We start from the raw sequence: 21,734 nt of genomic DNA, 5'->3' as shown, positions 1-21,734 counted from the left end.
GGAATTATTTTGAACTGGAGGTGCGCATCCCATGCATACACTGAAAATTAAATTCCAATTTTGAGCCTCGTATACCTTTAAAAAAAACAGCCGCTCCTCTCTTCTGCCCCCCACCCTTCCAGAGACTTCTACTCCACCCGAAAGCCCCGCCCACGAATCCTATTCTGCCCTCGGATTGGCCCATCTCGCCGGGAGCCCCGCCCCGCTTCTCCCAGAGAGACCTTGCCATTGGCTTCCCCGCCTCGAGCGTCACAATGGCCCCCTTCTTCTCGATTGGCCAGCGGCCTTGCCTGGTCGGCGCTGGGGCTCCGCCTCCGAGCTTGGGGGGGGGAAACGAATTCCTCGGAAGCCCCTTCGTTACATTGTATCATGTGAGCCAGTCGTTACCTTTATTGCAAGGCGGGAGGGGAGGAAGGGGGGGCGCGGAAAGAGGGCGCGAGGAGGGACCCGCGGGGGATCGGCATTGCCGACGCGAGCCGTCTTGCACCGGAACGAAGAGGTGAGTCTCTAAAAAAAAATGTATTCGCGAAGGCTTCTCTAAAAAAATGTCATTTTCCTCCCCAACCTCAATGTTTCCTTCTCGTAATCTGCTTTTTCGTTTGTTCCATTGGGAACCCAGGGAGAAGTTTTAAAAAAAGACGGAGCTTGGCGAAGGTTTTGAGGGCAGGATCCGTCCACAGCCGGGGGGGTGGGGGGAGAGACTCTGGCTTGGAAAGACTGGTGCGGGGAGGGATGCTGGTGCGTTGACCCCCTTTTTCCCTCCCGGAGTAAATAAAATCCCTAGGGGTTATTTTATTTACTCCTAAATAAATAATTAAAATAATTTATTTATTTAGATTTTTGCTCTGAAAAGCCAGGAGGACCCGTTTACCCAGAGGTGTGTTTTTTTTGGGGGGGGGAGGGCTTTTGCCCATCGCCCCCTTGCCATCCTTGGGGCAGTTCGCAACTGCGAGGAAGAACTGGAGCTTTCCTCTCTTTTTAAACATCCTTTCCAAAAAAAAAACCCACTGCAATCTCTATCCGCGGGAACGAAGCTGAGCGCATCGGCTCTTTAAAAGTTTCAAAACTGCAGGCTGATTCCCCCGCTTCCCTGCCTAACTTCTCATCTAGGTCCTGTTTTTATGTATCATTATGCGAGGTTTATACCCCAAGGATGTTTTTCCACCTATATGTGTTACTTAATAACATCTCAGCTTTCCTTCTCCAACAGCAACATCCTGCCCCCTCTTTTGATCCTGGCCTATTATTATTATTATTATTATTATTATTATTATTATTATTATTATTATTATTATTATTATTATTATTATGGGCGATCTTGTTATCACAGTCCCACAAGGCTTTTGAGTTCTCGCTTGCTGGAGCAAGCTTACTCGAGCAAATTTAAATAAACAGGGCTAAAATGGTTAAAATAAATATTTGTGAACAGGGAAAACCAGCGTGGGTCGGCTGGGAAAAGCAGCGTGGGACTTCAGAGCCTCGAAGATGATGTTTTATCATCTAAAACGCGTTGTTTTATTTTCTGTTCTGTATTCTTAATGACATCCCCTTGTTCTTGCGTTTGTATTGTTTCCACCGCCATGCAGCCTGTCCCTGATTTTTTTTTCCTTGTACGGTTGTGATAATGAGAAGGCAGCTTTTCTTAGGAAATGGTTTTAGAAGGTGTCAAAGGGCAGAGCGCTCATCTGGCCTTGGGAATACCCTTCACACACCCAGAGCAATCTTAATTAGGATCATGGATCCCTCCTTCCCGGTAATAAATACCTAGTTGGTCATTTGATGGTGTGATATGATACCCCCCCCAAGAGTGTGTTTGCCTCCTTTGTCTGCAGTGCTCAGACAAAGCTTTCGAACCCAGGACCCAGTGCTTTGATTGGTGGCCCTAAATCCTTGGAGATAAAACAAAGAGAGAGAGGAGGGGAAACCTTGAATGACCCCTGTGGAAGGGGTATAAATAAAACCCCAAACAAATATATATATAAAACCCCAAACAAAAAACAAACAGCAAACTTTCGATGCTAAACCCTCTCTTTCAAGGTTGTGCATTCGGGGCTCATGGGCAACTCCCAACTTATGTGCCTTTTTTTTTAGTGCCCCATGTGAATTTAAGGTTAGCTGTGTGAATTTGGGACATTATGAACGGCACATGAGTTTGGAACTGCCTACAAGAACTTGATGCACAGCCTTGAAGAGGATGGTTTATTTTCAAAAGCTCACTCTGTGTGTGTGTGTGTGTGTGTGTGTACACGTGTACACAAACACAAAATAGTGAGCTTTTGAGCTCCCGGAGTTTGGTCAATATATATAAAGGCAGTGAGATGTTAAGGTTTGTAATAAAACTAGATACTGTAGATAGATAGAGATAGAGATAGTTTTATTACAAACCTTAAATTAACATCTCACTGGCTTTATATATATTGACCCAACTCTGGGAGGCAGTGGAAGACAGGAGGGTCTGGTGTGCTCTGGTCCATGGGGTCATAAAGACTCGGACAGGACTTGCAACTAGACAACAACAACAATAAAACTTTTCCCTCTCCCCAACCCATTCTTCCCCCCCCCCCACAAGACCCAGCATCACAGAGTCCTCTCCTTAAAATTCAGCGGCAAACAATGGGTTATGCTTCAAAGACCAGGCTGATAGAATAATGAACTGCGAGAACTGGCTTTTTTTGGGGGGGGGCGCGAACCTCTTCTGTTTCTTTATCATCCCTAGGAGAAGCAGCTGACTCCAGCTGACTGGGATGAAATTGCTGGCTTTTTCGGCTGTCCTTTTCAGGGTTGTGCATTAGCCTGCTTATTTCCAGCCGTGATGTTCACACACACATGTACACCCTAAAATCAAGTCATTGTGTCACCTTTAGACCATTTGGGGGGGAATACTATTGTTTCCAAAAAATAATATTACACAGCATTATTTGTAAATTATCTTAACTTTGCTTCTTTTATAGGGGGGGAAGGGGAGAGTGTTGGTTTCAGTGGTGCACTTCTTTTTTTAAAAAAATGTTTTCTACAGTGATTCCTCTCATCCAGATGTGTTGGTATGTCTCTAATAAGAGGCTTATTATGAAAATCCCACCTCTGCCCTCATTGGGAGCCATCAACTTGTGGGTGGATTTAGCTGTCAAGCCAAAAAACTGTGTTTTTCCAAGTTCTTCCCTTGTCAAAACCATGTGCTGCTCTTCCATACGGACAACCCCCCCCCTTGCCTCCCGGAGTGCACTAAAATCTAAATATGGATCTGAGTGGGTGTTTTAGGGTGGGGTGTTTTGCCTTGTCGGGTTTGGCCCTGTAACGCTGAGTCCTAGTTGACAAGGAAATGGCCGGCTATCCTTGACTTTCCTTCCAACTTGATAGCCAGATTGGAGAGCAGAAGTTCTGTAACACCAGGTGTAACCTTCTCCCAAAAGTGGAGCACAATTATAGAATATAATAATCTTAGAACTGCAGAGCTGGAAGGGGCCCTTTGGAGCAGTGGTCCCCAACCTTGGGCCTCCAGATGCTCTTGGACTTCAACTCCCAGAAATCCTGGCCAAAAGAGGTGGTGGTGAAGGCTTCTGGGAGTTGTAGCCCAAGAACATCTGGAGGCCCAAGGTTGGGGACCACTGCTTTAGATCATCAAATCCAGCCCCTGTCAAGAAGGCCCAGGTGGGGAATCGAACTCCCAACCTCTGGCTCCATAGCCAGAGATCTAAATCCCAGAACTCTCCAATGCATAGCAATGAGATAGGTTTTTTTTATGCAAGAGTAGATTGGGGTAAGGAGCATCAAAAAGGACCAGACAGACCTTGCATCTCACAGGGAGGAGGGGGGGAAGTCAGATTGAGGCATAGCCAGGATGAAATGGGAAAGCACCCAACCAAGGCCTACTCGGAGAGGAGCCTCCCAGCCCTGGGAGCAAATTTGAGGCAGCCTCTTCACCATCCTATGATTTGGTATGTTTGTAGGTCTATACTGTAGTCTATAATCTGCGTTTTCTTCCTGTGAGCTCAAAGCAGGATGGACATTTTTTTCTCCCCAGTTTACAACAACCCTCTGAGGGAGGCCATGCTTGTGTGTTCCAGCTGAGTGGGGATTTGAACCCAGATGTCCTGAGTCTTGATCACTCACTCTAAACCCCCACATCACTCTGGCTGTCTCCAAAAACACTGGGCTGCCTTACCGTGTTCTCTCCAAGATAGCTAGCATTATTATTCCCAAACGACCTTGTTGAAGGCTGAAAGATGCTCTCCTTCTCCCCTTGCCATGTGCCCTTATGAAGAGTTTGGAGGCATAAAAATCATCTCAGGTAACCCTTCTCCCTCAGTAGGTGCTTCGTTTGGACTGATTAAAGCACTCGTTGGGCGCCTCCTCTCCATCATTCCAAAGCAATTTGCTGTTTCATCGGTTTCTGAAGCCATAGAGTCATGAGCAGGTGGAACAAGATGGACTGGAGCACACCCAATATGAGGATATAGCCTATGATGAAGGAAATATCATGGAACACAATATAGTACTTTGTTAAAAAAGCAACCCAGAAAAAAATGTAAGTTTGGTAGTTTGGATAAAACCTGATCATGTTACAATCCATAGTCTATTTAAAAAACAGGAGGATTTGTGTTTATGATCCTGCCTAGGTGTTGATAATCAGAGGAGGCTTTTATCTCGGGCAAACAACCCTCTCAGGTGCACTTAATGGGGATACAGGAGAGGCCCTTCTCTGTGGCTGCTCCCAGACTTTGGAACTCCCTCCCACTGGAGGCCCACCTGGCCCCATCTTGGCTGTCCTTCCTCAAGCAGGCAAAGACCTTTTTCTTCAGGCCTGCTTTCCCTGAGTGGCTTACCATCTAGAGAGGTTTTAAAATGAGAATGTTTTCATTTTGTTGCTTCTCAATCCGTTTCAATAGTGCTTTTTTTACTTAACATTCTTGATAGCGTAATCAATTAATTTAATATTTGAATGACTTGCTGTTTTGAGCTTCAGTGTTGTCTTTCAATGATGTCAGCTGCCTCGGTTCTTAGGAGAAAGGTGGAGTAAACATATTTTAAATAAATACATAAATGCCCTCCGGATGTTTTTCGAGTGCCACTCCCATTATCCTTCACAGCTGCCGTTTCTAGCTAGATCGGGTGTCAGGTGGTGATTTACAAAGAGAAAAATCAGGATGTTTAAATGTATTCAAATGATAAATACTAAAAAATTAAATACTGTACTAAAAATAAGATAATATCCGGGAACCCCCATATTTTTGAGGGTTTGACGAATTCTGCCACCTTCTAACCGAAAGAATAGTGGTAAGGTAAGCATCTGCTTAGGAACAATCCATCATGGGCTGTGTAGGCATCCTTCAGTCACGAGGTAACATGCTCTGAATGGAGGTCTTGGACCAGCGTCTAGTGTGGCTGAGAAGGCCAATTCGAGAGTGACCATCCCTTCCACACTGAAGAGAAATACAATCTGTCCCCTGTCCAGCTCCCTGATTTTGCTGCTTTTGGGACTGCCTCTTGGCCTCGGCCTGCTGGACAAGGGTCTCTTCAAATTGGGAGAGGCCATAATGCGCCGCCTGCCTCCAGGCTGAACGCTCAGAGGTCAAGGTTTCCCATCTGTTGAGATCCGTTCCTAAGGCCTCCAGGTCCCACTTGCAGATCTCCTTGGATCACAGCTGTGGTCTCCCTTTGGGGTGATTTCCCTGCACTCATTCTCCATACAGGAGATCCTTTGGAATCAACCATCAGCCATCCTCACAACATCATGGGGTAGGGTGTCAGTTATTTTCATTAGCTTAGCTCTACACTAGCTTTGTGTTAACCTGGTGATCTTCCAATGTGTTGGATTCCAGATCACATCATCCCCAGTAAGCATACTCCAGCACCTATGGCAGGCAGCGGGACAGGGTGGTTACTGAGAAAATTGGGGTATCTGGGAGCAAGCCTCTTACCCTAGACCTCAACAGAAGGGGGGGAAAGCTTCTGTCTCTTTGGGGGTACTAACCCATCTTCATTTCTTCCCACCCATTCCAAAAAATGTGAAGCAACACAAACTTTTTAAAAGTTTGGCCGCGGGTCTTTTGCCACTTCTTTGACATTTCACAAGGCATGGTTTGCCTTGCCAAGATCTCACCTCTGGCGGTCAGCCTCAGCTTCTGGACTTTGAGTCCTTAGGGGCTTGAAATAGTGAAAAGTTCCGCTCACTCGCTTGTGTGCTGGGGGGAAGCAAGTAGGCAGGCAAGCCGAACCGGCGCTTGCGGGAGAGCAATACAGCCCGAGAGGGACAGAAAGAAAGGAATATCCAGCTTTGCGTCCTTGGACACCAACGGAGGAGACGGGGGAAAAAAGTCTGCCTTCTAAAAACATCTGTTGCCACACCGTGTTTTGTCTGCTGTACAAGGGCCGAGGGGTTAGGAACACAAATGTCAAGTGCTGGGTTGATTCCTGTCTCCGGCCGGCCATCGGTGAAATTCCTCCTGCCTCCTCCCAGGCTGCGTTGCTCAACAGAGTGCCTTCTGTTGCAAAGCTTTGCTAGGAAGCCTTGAGCAGGAAGACCTTTAGCCACCGTCCTTGCAGCTCATCAACTTTACATCCCCGTTGTGGCTGTTGAGAGCAGCTTCAGTGGGCCGCCGGCCGGCTGGGGGAGAACCTCCGGCTGGTGCTGGAGAGGTCTCTCGCCTCTCGTTGGGGGCGTGCTGAGCCTTTGCAACCCACTTGCTTACAAAATATAGTGCATGATTTCAACGCAGTGGTGGAGCAGGGACTGTTTTTCCCAGTAACTGAATCTTCTTGCAAGCTGTGTTACTCATAATGGAGAGCGTGTGTGCTTATGCTTTGGTATTAAACTGGGAGCGCTAGTTCAGGAGGTGCCGCTTGGAAGCAAGACGGGGAAGAAGAAGGGAGAGGCCGTAAGGCATGGTTTATAGGTGTTTCCAATCTTGGGTCCCCAGATGTTCCTGGACTCAAACTCCCAAAACCCTTCACCACTAGCTGTGCTGGGCCAGGATTTTTGGGAGTGGTAGTCTGAGAACATCTGGACACCCAAGGTTGGGAAACCACTGGAAGGCTCTCACGGTGGGCACGCTCAATACCACCAGTCTTTAGCCACATGTTTCTAAGAAGGAAATCTTATTTAGACCCTAATAAATATCTTCCTGCAAGTCTTCCTTGAACAACCTGTTTTTTTCACAGGCTATTTACACCTGGCTTGCTATGAACAGATGTTTGTCATTCATTATACATTCCAGTACACACTTTAAAAGGGAGGAATTAAATACAAAACACAATTACAATGTATACTTGGTGCAATACTGGGAAATGTTAGCAGTTAAACTGAGGCTGCTTTAAATTAAAATAATAATAATGACCTGTCTGGAAAGAGGCATCTTGTTCCATTAAAATGAGATGTGACACCTTAAGAAACACATCAGCAAAGACTTTGTTTCAGATAAGAGAATTCATCCCCTTCCCAGTTATGATTTTTTATGCATCTAGAAGGACTGCATTCCTGTTTAATCACTTGTGGAAATGCGCAAATGACTAAGTTTGAGAACTAGGAATGGTATGCGAGGAGAACCACAGCTTGCAGGATTGAAGCACTTGAATTTTTTTTTTTTGATTGATAGGGGAAATAGCTTCCTTTATCACCGCTTTATTGGGGCTTCCCTATTCCTTCCAAATTTACCTGTTGGGTAGTGCTGGTGTAACGGATTTTCCTAGCAGCAATATTTCTGCTGTAATGCAAAATTACTTTGGAGTGGCTTGATAGTGGATGTGTAATCAAGACCCATTGGCTTTACAAAAGACCTGCTCATGAGAGACGTGAAACTCTCAGCAATGTTAAAATCCTTTCTTGCTCTCGGAAGGAGTGTCTTTTTCCGCACCAACCTGCACAGGCTCTGAGCTGGTGCCACATAAACGGCCACCTTGGTGGCTCTTTGAGGTGGGGAAACTTCCTCCCTAGGGAGAAAAATACCTTCTACTAGCAGGAAAATATCTTTTGATCAGGCAGCTTTCCCCTAATTGATGGGGTATTCAAAAGGGAGCTTTTAACGGAGGGGGTGCTGTGTGTTTCTGCATTTTTAATGCTTTGCAGTATTTTAATAGGGTTTCAGCGTTTCAGCAAGCTGCAATCCATTGCTATGCATACGCTGAGGAGATAAAAGAGGGGATTTCCACGAGCAACCAAGAATGAGGATGGTTGCTTGTGGAAATCAGACCGAGTGTGGTCGCATTTGTGCGCAGGCATGTGCATCCTTTATAGGTGTGGGGAATTGTGGGCCCTCCAGATGTTAGGGTCACATTTCTACAGAATTCCTTGGCCCTGCCAACAAGGGGGATTTTTTCGGGTAAACAGCCGGAAAGCAAAGGATTCCTCCAACCCTGAGACAGAAATACAAAAGATTTGCTGAATTATAAGGTTTATAAACCACACGTTGCACCGACCAGCTGCCCCCGGGCCGGCACAGAGTTTTCTTTTCTTAAAAATAGCTGAACACCAAGAAGCGAGACTCGCGCTATACACATCTTGTATACCTATACGTGTAGCTCAGACGCAGCAGGCTGGCAATTAAAGGCGGTGCTGACAGAAGGCTTTATTTGCTTGTTTGTATTTGCCATCTCCTCTCTCGCTTTCTCAGCAATTTCCCTCTCGGCTCCCCGGCCTGCCTTTCTTGCTGATGTTGGATCGTGTCCCAAATCTGGATCCAAGTGACTCAAAACCGCCACCTCTTCATCATCTCTGGCAAATAGCGCCTCGTATTTACAGACCGCGATCCACCCCCCCCCCACCTTTGAGTCACTTATTTTTTTCCAGAGGCAGAACTTGCTTCACGCCACCCAGGATGAAGGGGGGGGGGGAACCTTATTACTGACCCTGCCTCTTTCGTAAAAAAAGTTGTGGTGGAAATCCCATGAGCTTCTGGGGGTGGCCCAAAGTCAACCTTCGGCAAGGGAGCGGGTGTTCAACCGCAAGGCTGCTGAGCGCGCCTCCCGGCACACAGACACCATTTTGGTATTCCACTAATTGGACTAAACAAGAGGGGAAAAGGCCCACGAGACAGTCAGTATCTCTTGTTGGAACAACAACGCTAGTATGTAAGCTTTTGAGTTCTGCAGAATTCTTCTTTGAACTCTAGCTGGGTTTTTTTAAGAGGCAGAAAAGGGAGTCCAGAAATCTGGCCAAATATTTTTAAGCCATGAGGTCCGAGAAATGCAACTCAATCCCAAGAGGGAGAAGCTCAGACAAAGAAAGTTCCCTGGCTTGATCTCAGCTGGGGACCAGATAATTTAGAGAGCCAGCATGTTGCAGCGGCTAGTGCATCAGACGAAGGTCTCAGGAGACCCGGGTTCAAGTCCGGGTTTGGTCGACTAGGATCCATTACAAAAGAGAGAACAGATGTCACCAAATGGAGAACATAGAGGAGAATGAATATCAAAAAGGAGGACGTGTTCACACAAAAAGGGCACTTCTGCGTTAAATGTGCATATGCGAACTTATAGGGGCAACTATCATCAGTGTTAGACATTATTGATATAATTTAAATGGGAATATTATCGCCCAAGATGGTGACCATTCAGCACTGAGGTAAAGATGGGTTCTAAATCCAATGAATAAATAAAGCATAGTGTTTAATATCTCCCTGAAAGGCCCTGGGCCTTGCATTTTCAACAGCCTACTGAAAGTGAATAATATAAAAAGAAAATAAACAGAAGTCATGGTAGTTTTGTTGGAATATCTGGCTAGGCAACAATCAGTTATTTCAGAGGAATGGACTGAACAGAGCTTCCATCACCCCCCACGGTGGCCCATCATCCTCAGCCTGTATCCTATACACCAACTCTCTCTAAACAGGAGTGCTCTTTTCCATTTACTTTGACCTTTCTTATACGGTTTGTGTTGATGGTGCGGGATCTGTTTCATAAACCAAAAGCGATGTGATTAGCTTATTTGTTTGCTGCGAATTTAGTAAACAAAGCGTTTAAACATTATGAGTTGCATGTTATATAAATAACTGCAATATTCGAGGAGAAAAAAAAGGAATAGAGGGTGCTTTGGTTGGTTTGGGAGGAGACTTTTAAACTCATTCACAGGTTCTAGTTGTGTCTGGTTTAAAGCATGACAGTTCAAGAGCCTATACTTCTCTTAAATTATTGAGATTTTAATTGGTGCAGGGTGGGGAGCAGCGACCGACAGAAGGGTGAGCACCTATTAATTCCAGCATGCCTGAAGAACTGGGTGCGTAAATATATGGTTTTTTCCCCTGTGGGATAGCCTCCTTTTCTAAAAAAGGAAATGGGGCAAAAACAGTAATTACTGCTTTGATTTTTAAATCTGATTGGCCTTGCATCCATACCAGTTGCCCAGTTTTGGCGTGTTCAGTGTTCATGGTGTGTGCAATAACTATATTTTAGAACCCAAAGGATTTCTGCAAAGAGATAGTAGTGGAAAAGCATTATTTTCCACCTGACAGGCTTTTCCTGACTGACTCTTGAAGCTTCCCCAGAGTTTGTGAGTCTCTTTCTATTTCCTAGGGACGTTCACAGGGACTAAATTATATTTCAACCCCTTTCCAGGTGTTTTTCCCTATTCCTCACCTGGGAATGTGTGTGGGGCTGGGGGTGTCTGGGGGGAAAAGACAGAAACACACCCTTCAATTATTCCTCTGGGATTCCAGCTTTGTAATTTTCATTTCTTGCTCTCTCTTTCAAAGAGAGAAAGAAAGTCTGGGCCCTCCAGCTAGATGACAGAGTCAGCGGGAGACGGGCGTTTGAAGCAAAAAGAAAACAAAACAAGAAAACAGACTGGGGCTGAAGGCTCTGTAGGGGATAAATAATGTTGGCAGGGTTTTTTTGGAAACAAATGGTAGAAGGCTTTTGGAATACAGATGTGCCCCTTTGGAGAGGCAAGGAAGGGGGTCAACGGGCAGGTCTACGTAAATAGTAAGCCAGCCAAAATTCCTTCTGCTCTCCAGCAAGCAGGTCAGGGCGACATTTTCCCCAGCCTTGCAAATCTGGCGTTACATCGCTTTACTTTGTTCAGTGTTGTCAAAATGCATGTGGCGTTCCTGCGCTAAAGACAGTCACTACATGGCACCAAATTCCTATACAGATTTGGAAGAGATGAGTTTAATTGGGTTTTCATCCTTTAGGACATTGCACTCAATGGGACAGTGTGTATCAATTAATGAAACAAATAAACAGTACATTTATACAATGCCTGTAAGTCTTTTTCTTAAGACAAGCTTTCCCCTTTACGACTGGCAGTCTGGGAGGGGATTTTTTAAATGGACTATGGCACCTTGTTGCTTTGAATCTATTTTTGGTGTTCGTTGTGTTTATCATTTTTAATGCGGTGTTTGTTTTTTTAAAAATTGTGTACGTGCTTGTTTTTTTTTTTTAAGCCAGCATGGGTGTATTGCTACACTTGGTTTTAAATGTATTGCAAGCTGCTTTGATCATTTGACTACAGTGCAGAAGACTGTATGAATCTTACTCCTCAAGAGAATGGTGATTTTTTTTCATAATATGATGAAAATGTATGTTTTTTAAAAATAAAACAAAAATCTCTGAATTATTCTAGAACAGAGTAAAGGGAACCTAAATAGGATATTACTTTTGACATCCTTATTCAGTGACCGAGGTTTTTCTCCCCAGTCTTCCCTCTGCAATTGGAAAAATACTTTTTTTAAATCTGGAGGTTGCACTTAGCAATTGCGAGTAACACTTCTTTCCAAACGGTATAATTTTGTCAGAGGTTTTGTCTCCTGAAAGAAAGGATTTTTAGAGCAATACGACAGTGGAGCCCATGAGTTCAGGAGGTGGTGGGCGCTCCATTGCTGGACACACTCAAGAGAAAATGGGACCACCCTCGGTCCGATCGGCTTTGGTTTGGATTCCTGCCTTGAGCAGGGGGTTGGACTGGATGGCCTTCGAGGGCCCTTCCAACATTGTTGATCTGTGATTCTAATTTTTGTTGTTCCCTTCTCTCCAGGTACCCCTCTCGTAGGCATGTCAGTCAGCGTCCATGAAAACCGTAAATCCCGGACGAGCACTGGTTCCATGAATATCTTGCTGTTCCACAAAGCCTCCCACCCAGACTGTGTCCTCTCTCATCTCAACACCATGAGGAAGCACTGCATGTTCACCGATGTAACTCTCTGGGCTGGGAAGAAGTCCTTTCCATGCCACCGGGCTGTGTTGGCCGCCTCCAGCAGATATTTCGAAGCCATGTTCAGCAACGGCCTTCGGGAGAGCTTAGGCGACGAGGTGAACTTCCACGACAGTTTGCACCCGGAGATCTTGGAGTTGCTGCTCGACTACGCCTACTCATCCAAGGTCATCATCAACGAGGAGAACGCGGAGTCTCTGCTAGAAGCTGGCGACATGTTGCAGTTTCACGATGTCCGAGACGCCGCCGCTGAGTTCCTTGAGAAGAACCTCTACCCTTCCAACTGTTTGGGCATGATGGTCCTCTCTGACGCCCACCAGTGCAAAAGACTCTATGAGCTTTCTTGGAGGATGTGCCTGGTTAATTTTGAGACCGTCCACAGGAGCGAAGAGTTCAACAGCCTCTCCAAGGATACCTTGATGGACCTCATTTCCAGCGACGAGCTGGAAATCGAGGACGAAGAGAAGGTCTTCAAGGCGGTCGTCCAGTGGGTGAAGTACGACCTAGACAAGAGGAAGCCCTTCCTTCCGGAGTTGCTGAAGAACGTGCGGCTGGCCTTACTGCCTTCCGAAAGCCTCAAGGAAGCCATGACGTACGAGGAGCTGATCAACGCCGAAGAGCCGAACAAGCAAATCATGGAGGAGGCGCTCCGGTGCAAAAAGAAGATCCTGCAAAACGACGGGGTGGTCGTGAGCCCCTGTGCCAGGCCTCGCAAAGCTGGGCACACTTTGCTCATCTTAGGGGGCCAGACATTCATGTGCGACAAGGTCTATCAAGTGGACCACAAGGCGAAAGAGATCATCCCCAAAGCGGACCTGCCCAGCCCAAGGAAAGAGTTCAGTGCCTGCGCGATTGGGTGCAAAGTGTACATCACCGGAGGAAGAGGCTCGGAGAATGGAGTATCCAAAGACGTGTGGGTCTACGACACGGTCAACGAGGAGTGGTCCAAAGCGGCCCCCATGCTTATCGCTCGGTTTGGGCACGGTTCGGCCGAACTAGAAAACTGCCTCTATGTGGTTGGTGGCCACACCGCCGTGGCCGGCGTCTTCCCCGCTTCCCCTTCCGTTTCTCTAAAGCAGGTGGAGAAGTACGATCCCGTGGCCAACAAATGGACCATGGTGGCCCCCCTGAGGGACGGGGTCAGCAATGCCGCCGTCGTCAGCGCCCGGCTCAAGCTCTACGTTTTTGGTGGCACCAGCATCCACCGGGATATGGTGTCGAAGGTCCAGTGCTACGATCCGGCAGAAAACCGGTGGACCATCAAAGCCCAGTGTCCCCAGCCGTGGCGCTACACCGCCGCCGCCGTCTTAGGCAGCCAGATTTTCATCATGGGGGGAGACACCGAATACACCGCAGCCTCCGCGTACCGTTTTGATTGCGAGACGTACCAGTGGACGCGGATCGGGGACATGACAGCCAAGCGGATGTCCTGCCACGCATTGGCTTCGGGAAACAAACTTTACGTGGTTGGGGGTTACTTTGGGACCCAGAGGTGCAAAACCTTGGACTGCTACGACCCCATGTCAGACACATGGAACTGTATCACCACGGTGCCTTACTCCCTGATCCCTACCGCTTTTGTTAGCACATGGAAACATTTGCCCGCTTGACCGTCTGCACATCGGGAAGGAGGTAAGATCTCTGGAGAGAGGTGGCCAAGTCAGCCTTTCATCGCTCATCCACTATTTTTTTTTTAAAGATTTCAGTGGGTTACAAATACAGAAAATCTGAGAAACCTATCGAAGTGTGGATTTTAATGATTTTTTTGGTACTACAAGAATTTTACTGATTTTTTAAAAATAGATCGGGACCTCCTTATTTCAGGGTAACTTACAAGTTATAAAACACAATTAAGCAAGTAATCCAATGTTGGGGGGGGGGAGAGAGAGAAACAGCCGGTGCAGAAGAGCTGAGCAAAAAAAGCGCCCCCAAGCCCAAAAACCATCCCACCATGAATTAAAAAAACACAAGAAGTAAAAAGCCTGGGCGGAAAGAATCTTGCCAGTCTCCTTGATGAGCAAGCTCCTTTGGGGTGGGTGGGTTTCTCTCTCATTGCCACATGCCTCGTATTCACTAAAAGTCCAGATGAAGGAACCTCAAAGACCTCCTAAGGACTAGGTGCTTAGACATGGCAAATCTGCCCAGAACCCTTGTTTTCGGGCAAAAGAACAAAGAGGCAAGGAGTGCTGGAGGTGGGGGAAAAAAGGCTGATCTCTTCAGTGAGAGGGCAACTTAGCAAAAAGCTATCAAAGTTCATTTAGCAGCCAGAGAGAAAACATTTGTTCTGGCTGAAATCCTGTTGCATATGCCAGCATATATTAATTTAAAGCCGCCTCTCTAGCTTCCTGCTGTACTGCAGTGGTGCTGTCCAGATGCTGGCGGACAGCTGCATCGGCACATTGCGCATCAAATAAACCGACCCATGTCTATTAAATGTTTCTGCCGAGGCCAGTTTGTTTATCAGCTCAGCTTACAATCCTTTGCCTAAAAGCTACTCCGGTGCTGAGAATTAATGTGATTCACACCTCTCTCTGGGGGTATCAAGAGCTGAAAAGCCAACTCCATCGGGGACACCACATGCTAGGTCCACTTTTCTTAATTTGCTTAAAGGCCACGCCTTCGCCTTTCTCAACAGCCGGGGCTTTCCAGCGGGAGAGCCGCTTTAACAATTCAGCAGTTATTAATAAGAGGCTTCGGACTCTTGATTGAGCTTGGCTTGTAAAATTTCTTCCCGGTTGCACTTGTAATTTCCTGAGACTTAATTAAGGCAAGATATATTTCTGGGGAGTTGTTACACACACACACCGCAATGTTGGCTACTCCTGCTGCCCTTTATGGCTCCAAATTTCAAGATATGACCAGCTTTACTCTTTGGGAGTCACAGAGTAACTCCCCGGAGGTTGAGAGCTAAGTAGCCTCCTCTGTGGTTTGCCATTTAAGGACCAGACCTTATCCAGAGATGCTGAGAAATCGAGGAGTAAAACAATGGGCAAAGAGATTAAAAATTCCATTTGAAAAACAGCCGGATCTGTCAAACTACCTTTGTGTTTGCTTGCCCGTGGTGTCGCCCTTTGGGTGCTGTTTCCCCCAGAATTTGTCTTGGGGGTATACAAGCGGACTTGGCAAAGTGGCAGGTATTTCTTCCACCTTCTTCTCTGTTTTGAGGGAGAAGTCTTGTTCAGTTCTAAGTGAAACTTGGCAAGCCACAATGGCATTCAATTTAGAAAGCTCAAGACTAGGTTAAAAGGTAAAGGTTCCCCCTGACATTTAGTCCAGTCATGTCCGACTCTAGGGCGCAGTGCTCATCCCTGTCTCCAAGCTGTAGAGCCAGCATTTGTCCGAAGACAGTTTCCGTGGTCACGTGGCCAGTGCGACTTAGGAACGGAATGCCATGATCTTCCCACTGAGGTGGTACCTATTTATCTACTCACATTTTTACATGCTTTCAAACTGCTAGGTTGGCAGTAGCTGGGACAAGTGATGGGAGCTCCCTCCATCACGTGGATTCGATCTTACGACGGCTGGTCTTCTGACCGTGCAGCACACAAAGGCTTCTGAGGTTTAACCTACAGCACCACCATGTCCCCTAGAGATGGGCACAGTTGGTTCAGTGGTTCGTGCCGGTTTGTCCTTTTGGGCAAACATGGATTCCGGGCTTCCCAGCCCTGCCTTCTCTGGTGGGTGCCCGCTCCGAGGCAGTGGCCTGGCTTCCCTAGCGTGCTTCTTTTGGGGGATCCCTCTGAGCACCTAGCATCTAAAGGACGCACTGGCACAAACTGCCAAACCAGTACAGTGGTGCCTCGCACAGCGAGGTTAATCCGTTCCGGATTAACCCTCGCTGTGTGAAACATCGCTCAACAGAAAGTAAAAAGCCATTGGAAAGTAAAAAGCGTTCCAATTCGGCCGAATACACACCGTTGTGCGATGTTCCAGGATGGCCGGCAGCCATTTTCGCGCCCTCCCCTTGCTGAACAAGGGCGCAAAAATGCTGCGATCAGCTGTCCGGTGGGTCCAAAATGGCCGCCGGAACAGCCGAAATGGCCGGCTGCAGCGTTTTCGTGCCCTTGGTAAGCGAGGGGAGGGCGCAAAAACGCTGCGCGCGGCCATTTCGGCTGTTCCGGCGGCGATTTTGAAGCCGCGGAACAGCTGTTCGGCGGGTCGCAAAGCGAAGGTCGGTAAGCGAACCGCTTACCGACCTTCGCTCTGTGAATTTTCCCCTATCTAGGTGCCGTTTTGCGATCGCAAAAACGGCATCGTTGCGCGGATTCGTCACTCTACGGAGCAACCGTTGCGCGAGGCACCACTGTACTTTGCGCCCACCTCTACTCAAGACTTCTAAATGACAGTTCATCAAAGGATACCTAACTTTTCAGGCTGCCCTTCCAAAGATTTAAGGAGGACATTAGAAAGCATTTTAGGGTTCACACATAAGAGAAGAACCAGGCATAAGTAGCAGACAGGAACTACAAGTCGGTTGAATTGTGCCCAGGCCCTTGTTTGAAAATACCCATACTTTTTAAAACACACACACACACATATGGTTATATATTTTAGGCTAGTCTTTCCCATAGTGCACTAGATTTCTGTCAATGAGACATTTCCCCATACCAGGGTATATTCACAGCTGCACCTTCCTTTCTTGCAGGCTGAAATACAGTCCAGGGAAGGCTGTACTGCTTTTTTGAGAACGAGGCCAAACCTTTAGCAGCTTAAAGCTTAGTGTGTGATCTCCCGGGACATATTCTCTTAAAGATACTGGAAGGCCGGACAGACTCTCCTTAATGCTGTTAATGAACTGAACCTCTTTCCTCAGTAGGCCTGTAATGTCTAAATGCTGGATATAAGAGGAAATGTGGGCTGAGTTGCATTTTCCCCTCGTGATCAATTTAATTGATACACCTTTCAGGATAAATTCTCCTCCTTTGACAGGAATGGCGCATGACACTAATTTATTGCACAGGCGGTTATTCTGGGGATTAACAATGATTAACAGCTTGAATGCAAACAAAAAAAAAACCCTAAACTAATCTTTGCACACGTACCTCGTCGCTCCAGTTTTCTGGACCTTAACTGACCAATGACCCATAAAAATGGACTTCAGTTTATATTAGCTCACATCTCTGCTTTGCCTCTGGGGTGATCAGCTCCAAAGGTCTCTTTCATTTATGAAAAAAAAAATCCTCTTAAAAGATTCCCCCCCCCCCCCCCCCGTGTGACCGTAACGGCACAACCTAGAACATTGCTCACCAAGGCCCTGCCATTTAGTTAGAAATAGGAGAAGAGCTTTTTTTAAAAAAAAAAAAATCATGGAACGGTTTCTTTGATTGGGGAATGTGCCTTCAAGTCCCCCCATTAAGAGAGGAGGAAATAAGAGAAATGATTTTGGTCCGAACCGCATCTAGAGCACCAAGTGCCCCTTTGTGACATCACAGAAGGCAAACGAATGACATCATCAGGAGCCAGACAAGGGTTCATTCCTAAATGCCTCTCTTTGACTCCAAAGGAGGGGATGGGTGATGAACCGGAAGCTTGTGATACATAGAACTTGTGGCCCACCAATTTGGGTCTCTGTGTGTTCCTCGGTCGCCTATAATGAATTTTCTGGGTCTTGATAAACCTCCTGATTTTACAGCTTGCCAGAACAAAGGAAACAGGTGAAGTCCTAGCTACAGGACTGCAGAACTTAGTTTAGAGGAGGGGCAGGCAAAGCGTGGCCTTGCTTTGGCATTTCCACCCCTGGCTTCCCATTTCTCTTAGCTTTTCCAGCCACTTGTGCCTACCCCCCCCCCCGAGAGCCTGGCTTTTCCATGCCATGGGGCGCAGAATCTGTGGTATTCATCCGGTGTCAGTCGGAGACCGTGTGGGACAGAAGTGGCACAAACAAGGCACTCTTCCACCTGTCGTAACCTCTCTTGGACAATTATATCCGCTCAGCCGATGAATGTCACCCCAGCTTTCAGCTGCTGCTGCTGCTCCAAAACCTTCAAGATTCCTCCTCGAGGCATCTTGTCCTTTACGGGAGGAATTAATTGGCATCTACGAGGACATAATATGGGTGGGGAGAAGGGTGGCTGCAACAGACAGGTGGTTCTTGCTGAGCAGATGTTCGTCTTGGAAGCCTGTTTATCAGGACCAGCGAGGTGGGAGTGGCGGCCTTTTGGAAATAGGGTGTTCACACAAACCGGGTTCCAGCTGAGCCACAGCTCAAAAACCTCAACCGGATATCAACGCCAGCTGGAGTTCGGAAAATTAAAAACTGAAGGGCTGTTCTAGTCACAGCTCCTCCACCTTCCCCCAGGAAGCTGATTACAACTGGAGTTCGGTTTTCTCTAAAGCCCTTCTTTGCTTTCCCATGCCATGAAAGTAATTCAGTTAACTTTTCAAAGAGCTCGGAATGGTAACTGCTGGTACTGACCACTTTTCCTTCAGTCAAGGGTACCTTTTAGTCAGAGGTCTGTGGTGAAGAAGTTTGGTTCCTCACTAGAGCTTTTGGGGAAAGCTTAGTGGTGGGGGCTTCTGAACCCAGATCTGGGGGGTCTAAGATAGGCAATGACTCTGAGAGAAAATTCCTGTGTATTTACTGTATTTTTCCGTGTATAAGACTATACTTTTGTCTAAAATCTTTAGACTAAAAATTGAGGGTCGTCTTATACACAGAAAGAACAAAAACAAGTGGAGGGGAAATCAGGGATCAAAGCGATTCTGCAGTGCTTTGATTCCTTTCCCCCTACACTTGCTAAGCCCCATTTAGATTTGTTAATTTTGGATTAGAAAAGTGGGGGGCGTCTTATACATGGAAAAACGGTACCTCAAGATTTGAAGACCCAGTGGGCTAGCTTAAGGTTCAAGGCTCTAAGAGTTTAGGGAGCGCTTGTTGAAGAAGCAGAAGTGAGGGGTCAGAGAAGATCTGAGGGAAGAGAAGAGAAAGCCAAGGCTTGAAATAGAAATCATTTGAGTGATCGGAAATAAAAGAAGAAAGACAGGTCCATTATAAAATCAGTAGAAACACACTCTAGAATAAGTAACTCAGATAAATATGCCTCCCAAAGGAACTAAAAGACAAGTAACAGTGTAAACTGAGTCTCAAGAGACACAAAGTTTAGTACCTAAGGAAATGGATGGAAATGGAGACCCTTTAAATCCAGGAGAACAGTTAGAGACTGAGGAAAATATCTCAGAAAGACCAAGTGTCCTAAGCTCCCTAGATTTTCAAAAATGGAAATTACAACAGGAATTTAAACTGAAAGAGGGAGATACGATAATAGCCCCCTTAGAGCTCAGGAATGCCTTCCAAGAGAGAGGAGTGCTAACCAAATGAGTGCTGAATTAGCCACTTTGGGCCCCCTTATCAGGAGAAAGGTGGGCTATAGCAGAAGCCAGGGATCAGAGCTATAAATAAAACAAATAATAAAAAAAATAAATGAGAAAAACTGTTCAAATGGCTCCCTAAGCACATGCATTATAGCAAATCAGTGGTAAACAAGAAAGTACTGACGAAGGTAGTGCTGTAATGATATTCTGTAAACAAGTTTCTCTGTGTGTGAAGGGGTAAAGCCCCAAACAACCAATGTATCTATGGGATTACAGAAAACTTCATGCTAAAACACAGAGATGGGGAGAGGCAACACATTCCAATGATTTGCTGCCAGGAGGTGACTCTTATCCTGCAAATTATTCTGCCATAACTTGACCAGGGAGTAGAGCGGCTTCTCTCAATGCAAACCTATATTGTAGGGTGGAGAATGTGTAACTTTCTAAAGCTCCTGGAAGACCGTGGCCAGCCTGGCTGATGGTTCGGAGATCTGGAGGGTTCTAATACATATAAATTAAATAAATGTACAGAAGGCCAGTGGTTTATTAGATAGCCTTTAGCAAAGCCACAAGCTAAGTATAGATTTGAGTCTTAACGAGCTGTTTTTCTTCTCTCGGTAGATGCTGAACGTCACGGCCCTAACCGGGCAGGATGGGAGCACTGCACAAACATCTGGCTTGGCTTTCTAATTGCTTCCCATGAGATCCCTTCCTATCCCAGTTGGGAAAGGCCCTCGGGTGGCATCGAAAAACGAAGAGATACAAATGGGATGGGGGTGAAGAGGTCAAGCAAGCAAGCCCGCTGGCTTCCCTCCATTGAAGAGGGAACAGAGGATTGGGCACCCACGCAGAGTGCCATCTTGGCACCCTCTGGACTTCGGACAAAAACAACGAAGCTTCAAGGACTTCAGAATTCTCTGTTGCCAAGCGAAGAAGCACAAGGCACCTTTACAAGGGCTATCGTTTGTTTATAGGGTTTTCAAACGCCGTCGGTTGTTTCTAGTTTGATGTTCCCTGGAGTTTTTGACTGGTTTTAATTAAAAAAAAAACAAGAAAGAAAGGAATAAGTCTGGGAAGTGGTCTGCGAGGGATGGGAGTTTTCTTTTTGAAGTACGCTGGATGGGAGGGATCAGAACAGGTTGCGAAGGGGCGAACGCGAAGACGCTGTTGATTTTCCTGGCTTTCAGCCTGCAGAGTTGCAAAACCCAGTCCCATGTCGGAGTTGGGTTACACGGTTCAAAATTATTCTCGTGATTCATGGAGGAAAACAAACAGGAAGGTCAAGTTGGGCGCACACGTGTCCCTGTAAAACACAGGAGGCCTAGAACAGTTGGCAAATCCAGATGCTCTCCAGATGTTTCAGCTTATCGGCCCCATCCAGCACAGTCAATGGAAAAGAGCCGAGGGTGTGATGATTTAAAAGATTCCCACTCCTATGGGTGCACAAGAGTGACCATCTCATATGGGTTTTTGGGGCACCTCTGGTGTCTGATGTCAAATAAGAAATATAATACTGGGTGAATCAGTGCAGTGATAGGCACTTATCTTTTATTTCGATTTTCTCCTTTTTTCCCCAGACTTTCCTGCTCGGCTCCAGAAAGGTATTCTGGTATTCCCAGGATTCTGAGCACCGTGTGTGACATTCCTGGACCCAGGATTTAGGTCCATAACAGTGGGGTGTGTGGATGTGGGAGAGATTTTTTTTCTAACTCCTGCTGGTGGGAAAAGAAACCGACACAGAGGCCCTGCTTGGAGAGGAGACAGGAGGGAGGGAGATGCGAATAGTGGGGCTTTAGTGGAGCTGCATAAAAGGAAGACAGTCCATTTTGTTCTCCTTCCTTTCATCTTCACTCTGCTGTTTAATTGGCCTGAAAGAGGAATGGAGGGGAGGGGGGGCCGTTGGCACCACTGGCTCTGACGGGCACCACCGTCGGTTGCTAAGGGATTAAGGGGGAAGGCTCCCCCCAGGAGCACAAAGGAGAATTAGCAAGAGCCGAATAATAAGGTTCAGCCCGAGGGGACGTTTGGTGAGGGAACTGGGGTCTGAAGAGAGGGATGCTTGCTTGCAAAAAACTAATTCCAACGTTTTCCTCCCAAGTGATAGAACAAAGCACATTTCAAAAAGTGTTAAGAAGCTGTCCCTCTCTGAGGTCAATCATTCCCCTTTTCTCATTTCCAAGTGCGGTTCTTCAGGTGTGTCCCCCTCCCCTTCCAATCCAATCTCTGGCACTGGAGATGATGGAAATACAGCTTGAGTTGGAAGGGTTTGCCACCTTGAACCAGCCTG

General features: G+C 46.6%; 1 protein-coding gene across 1 annotated transcript; it reads left to right on the top strand.

Moving 5' to 3' along the window:
* The first annotated feature begins 392 nt into the window (after positions 1 to 392).
* KLHL25 (kelch like family member 25) lies at positions 393 to 20,514 on the top strand. Its single transcript, XM_020781729.3, has 3 exons — positions 393 to 499; positions 11,960 to 13,768; positions 20,069 to 20,514. The coding sequence occupies exon 2, from the start codon at positions 11,977 to 11,979 to the stop codon at positions 13,744 to 13,746; it is 1,770 nt and encodes a 589-aa protein (XP_020637388.3). The 5' UTR covers positions 393 to 499; positions 11,960 to 11,976; the 3' UTR covers positions 13,747 to 13,768; positions 20,069 to 20,514.
* Positions 20,515 to 21,734: the final 1,220 nt, after the last annotated feature.

The sequence above is a fragment of the Pogona vitticeps genome, chromosome 12 (assembly GCF_051106095.1).
Source record: "Pogona vitticeps strain Pit_001003342236 chromosome 12, PviZW2.1, whole genome shotgun sequence".
Taxonomy (NCBI): domain Eukaryota; kingdom Metazoa; phylum Chordata; class Lepidosauria; order Squamata; family Agamidae; genus Pogona; species Pogona vitticeps.
This window is presented reverse-complemented; position numbering and strand designations above follow the sequence as displayed.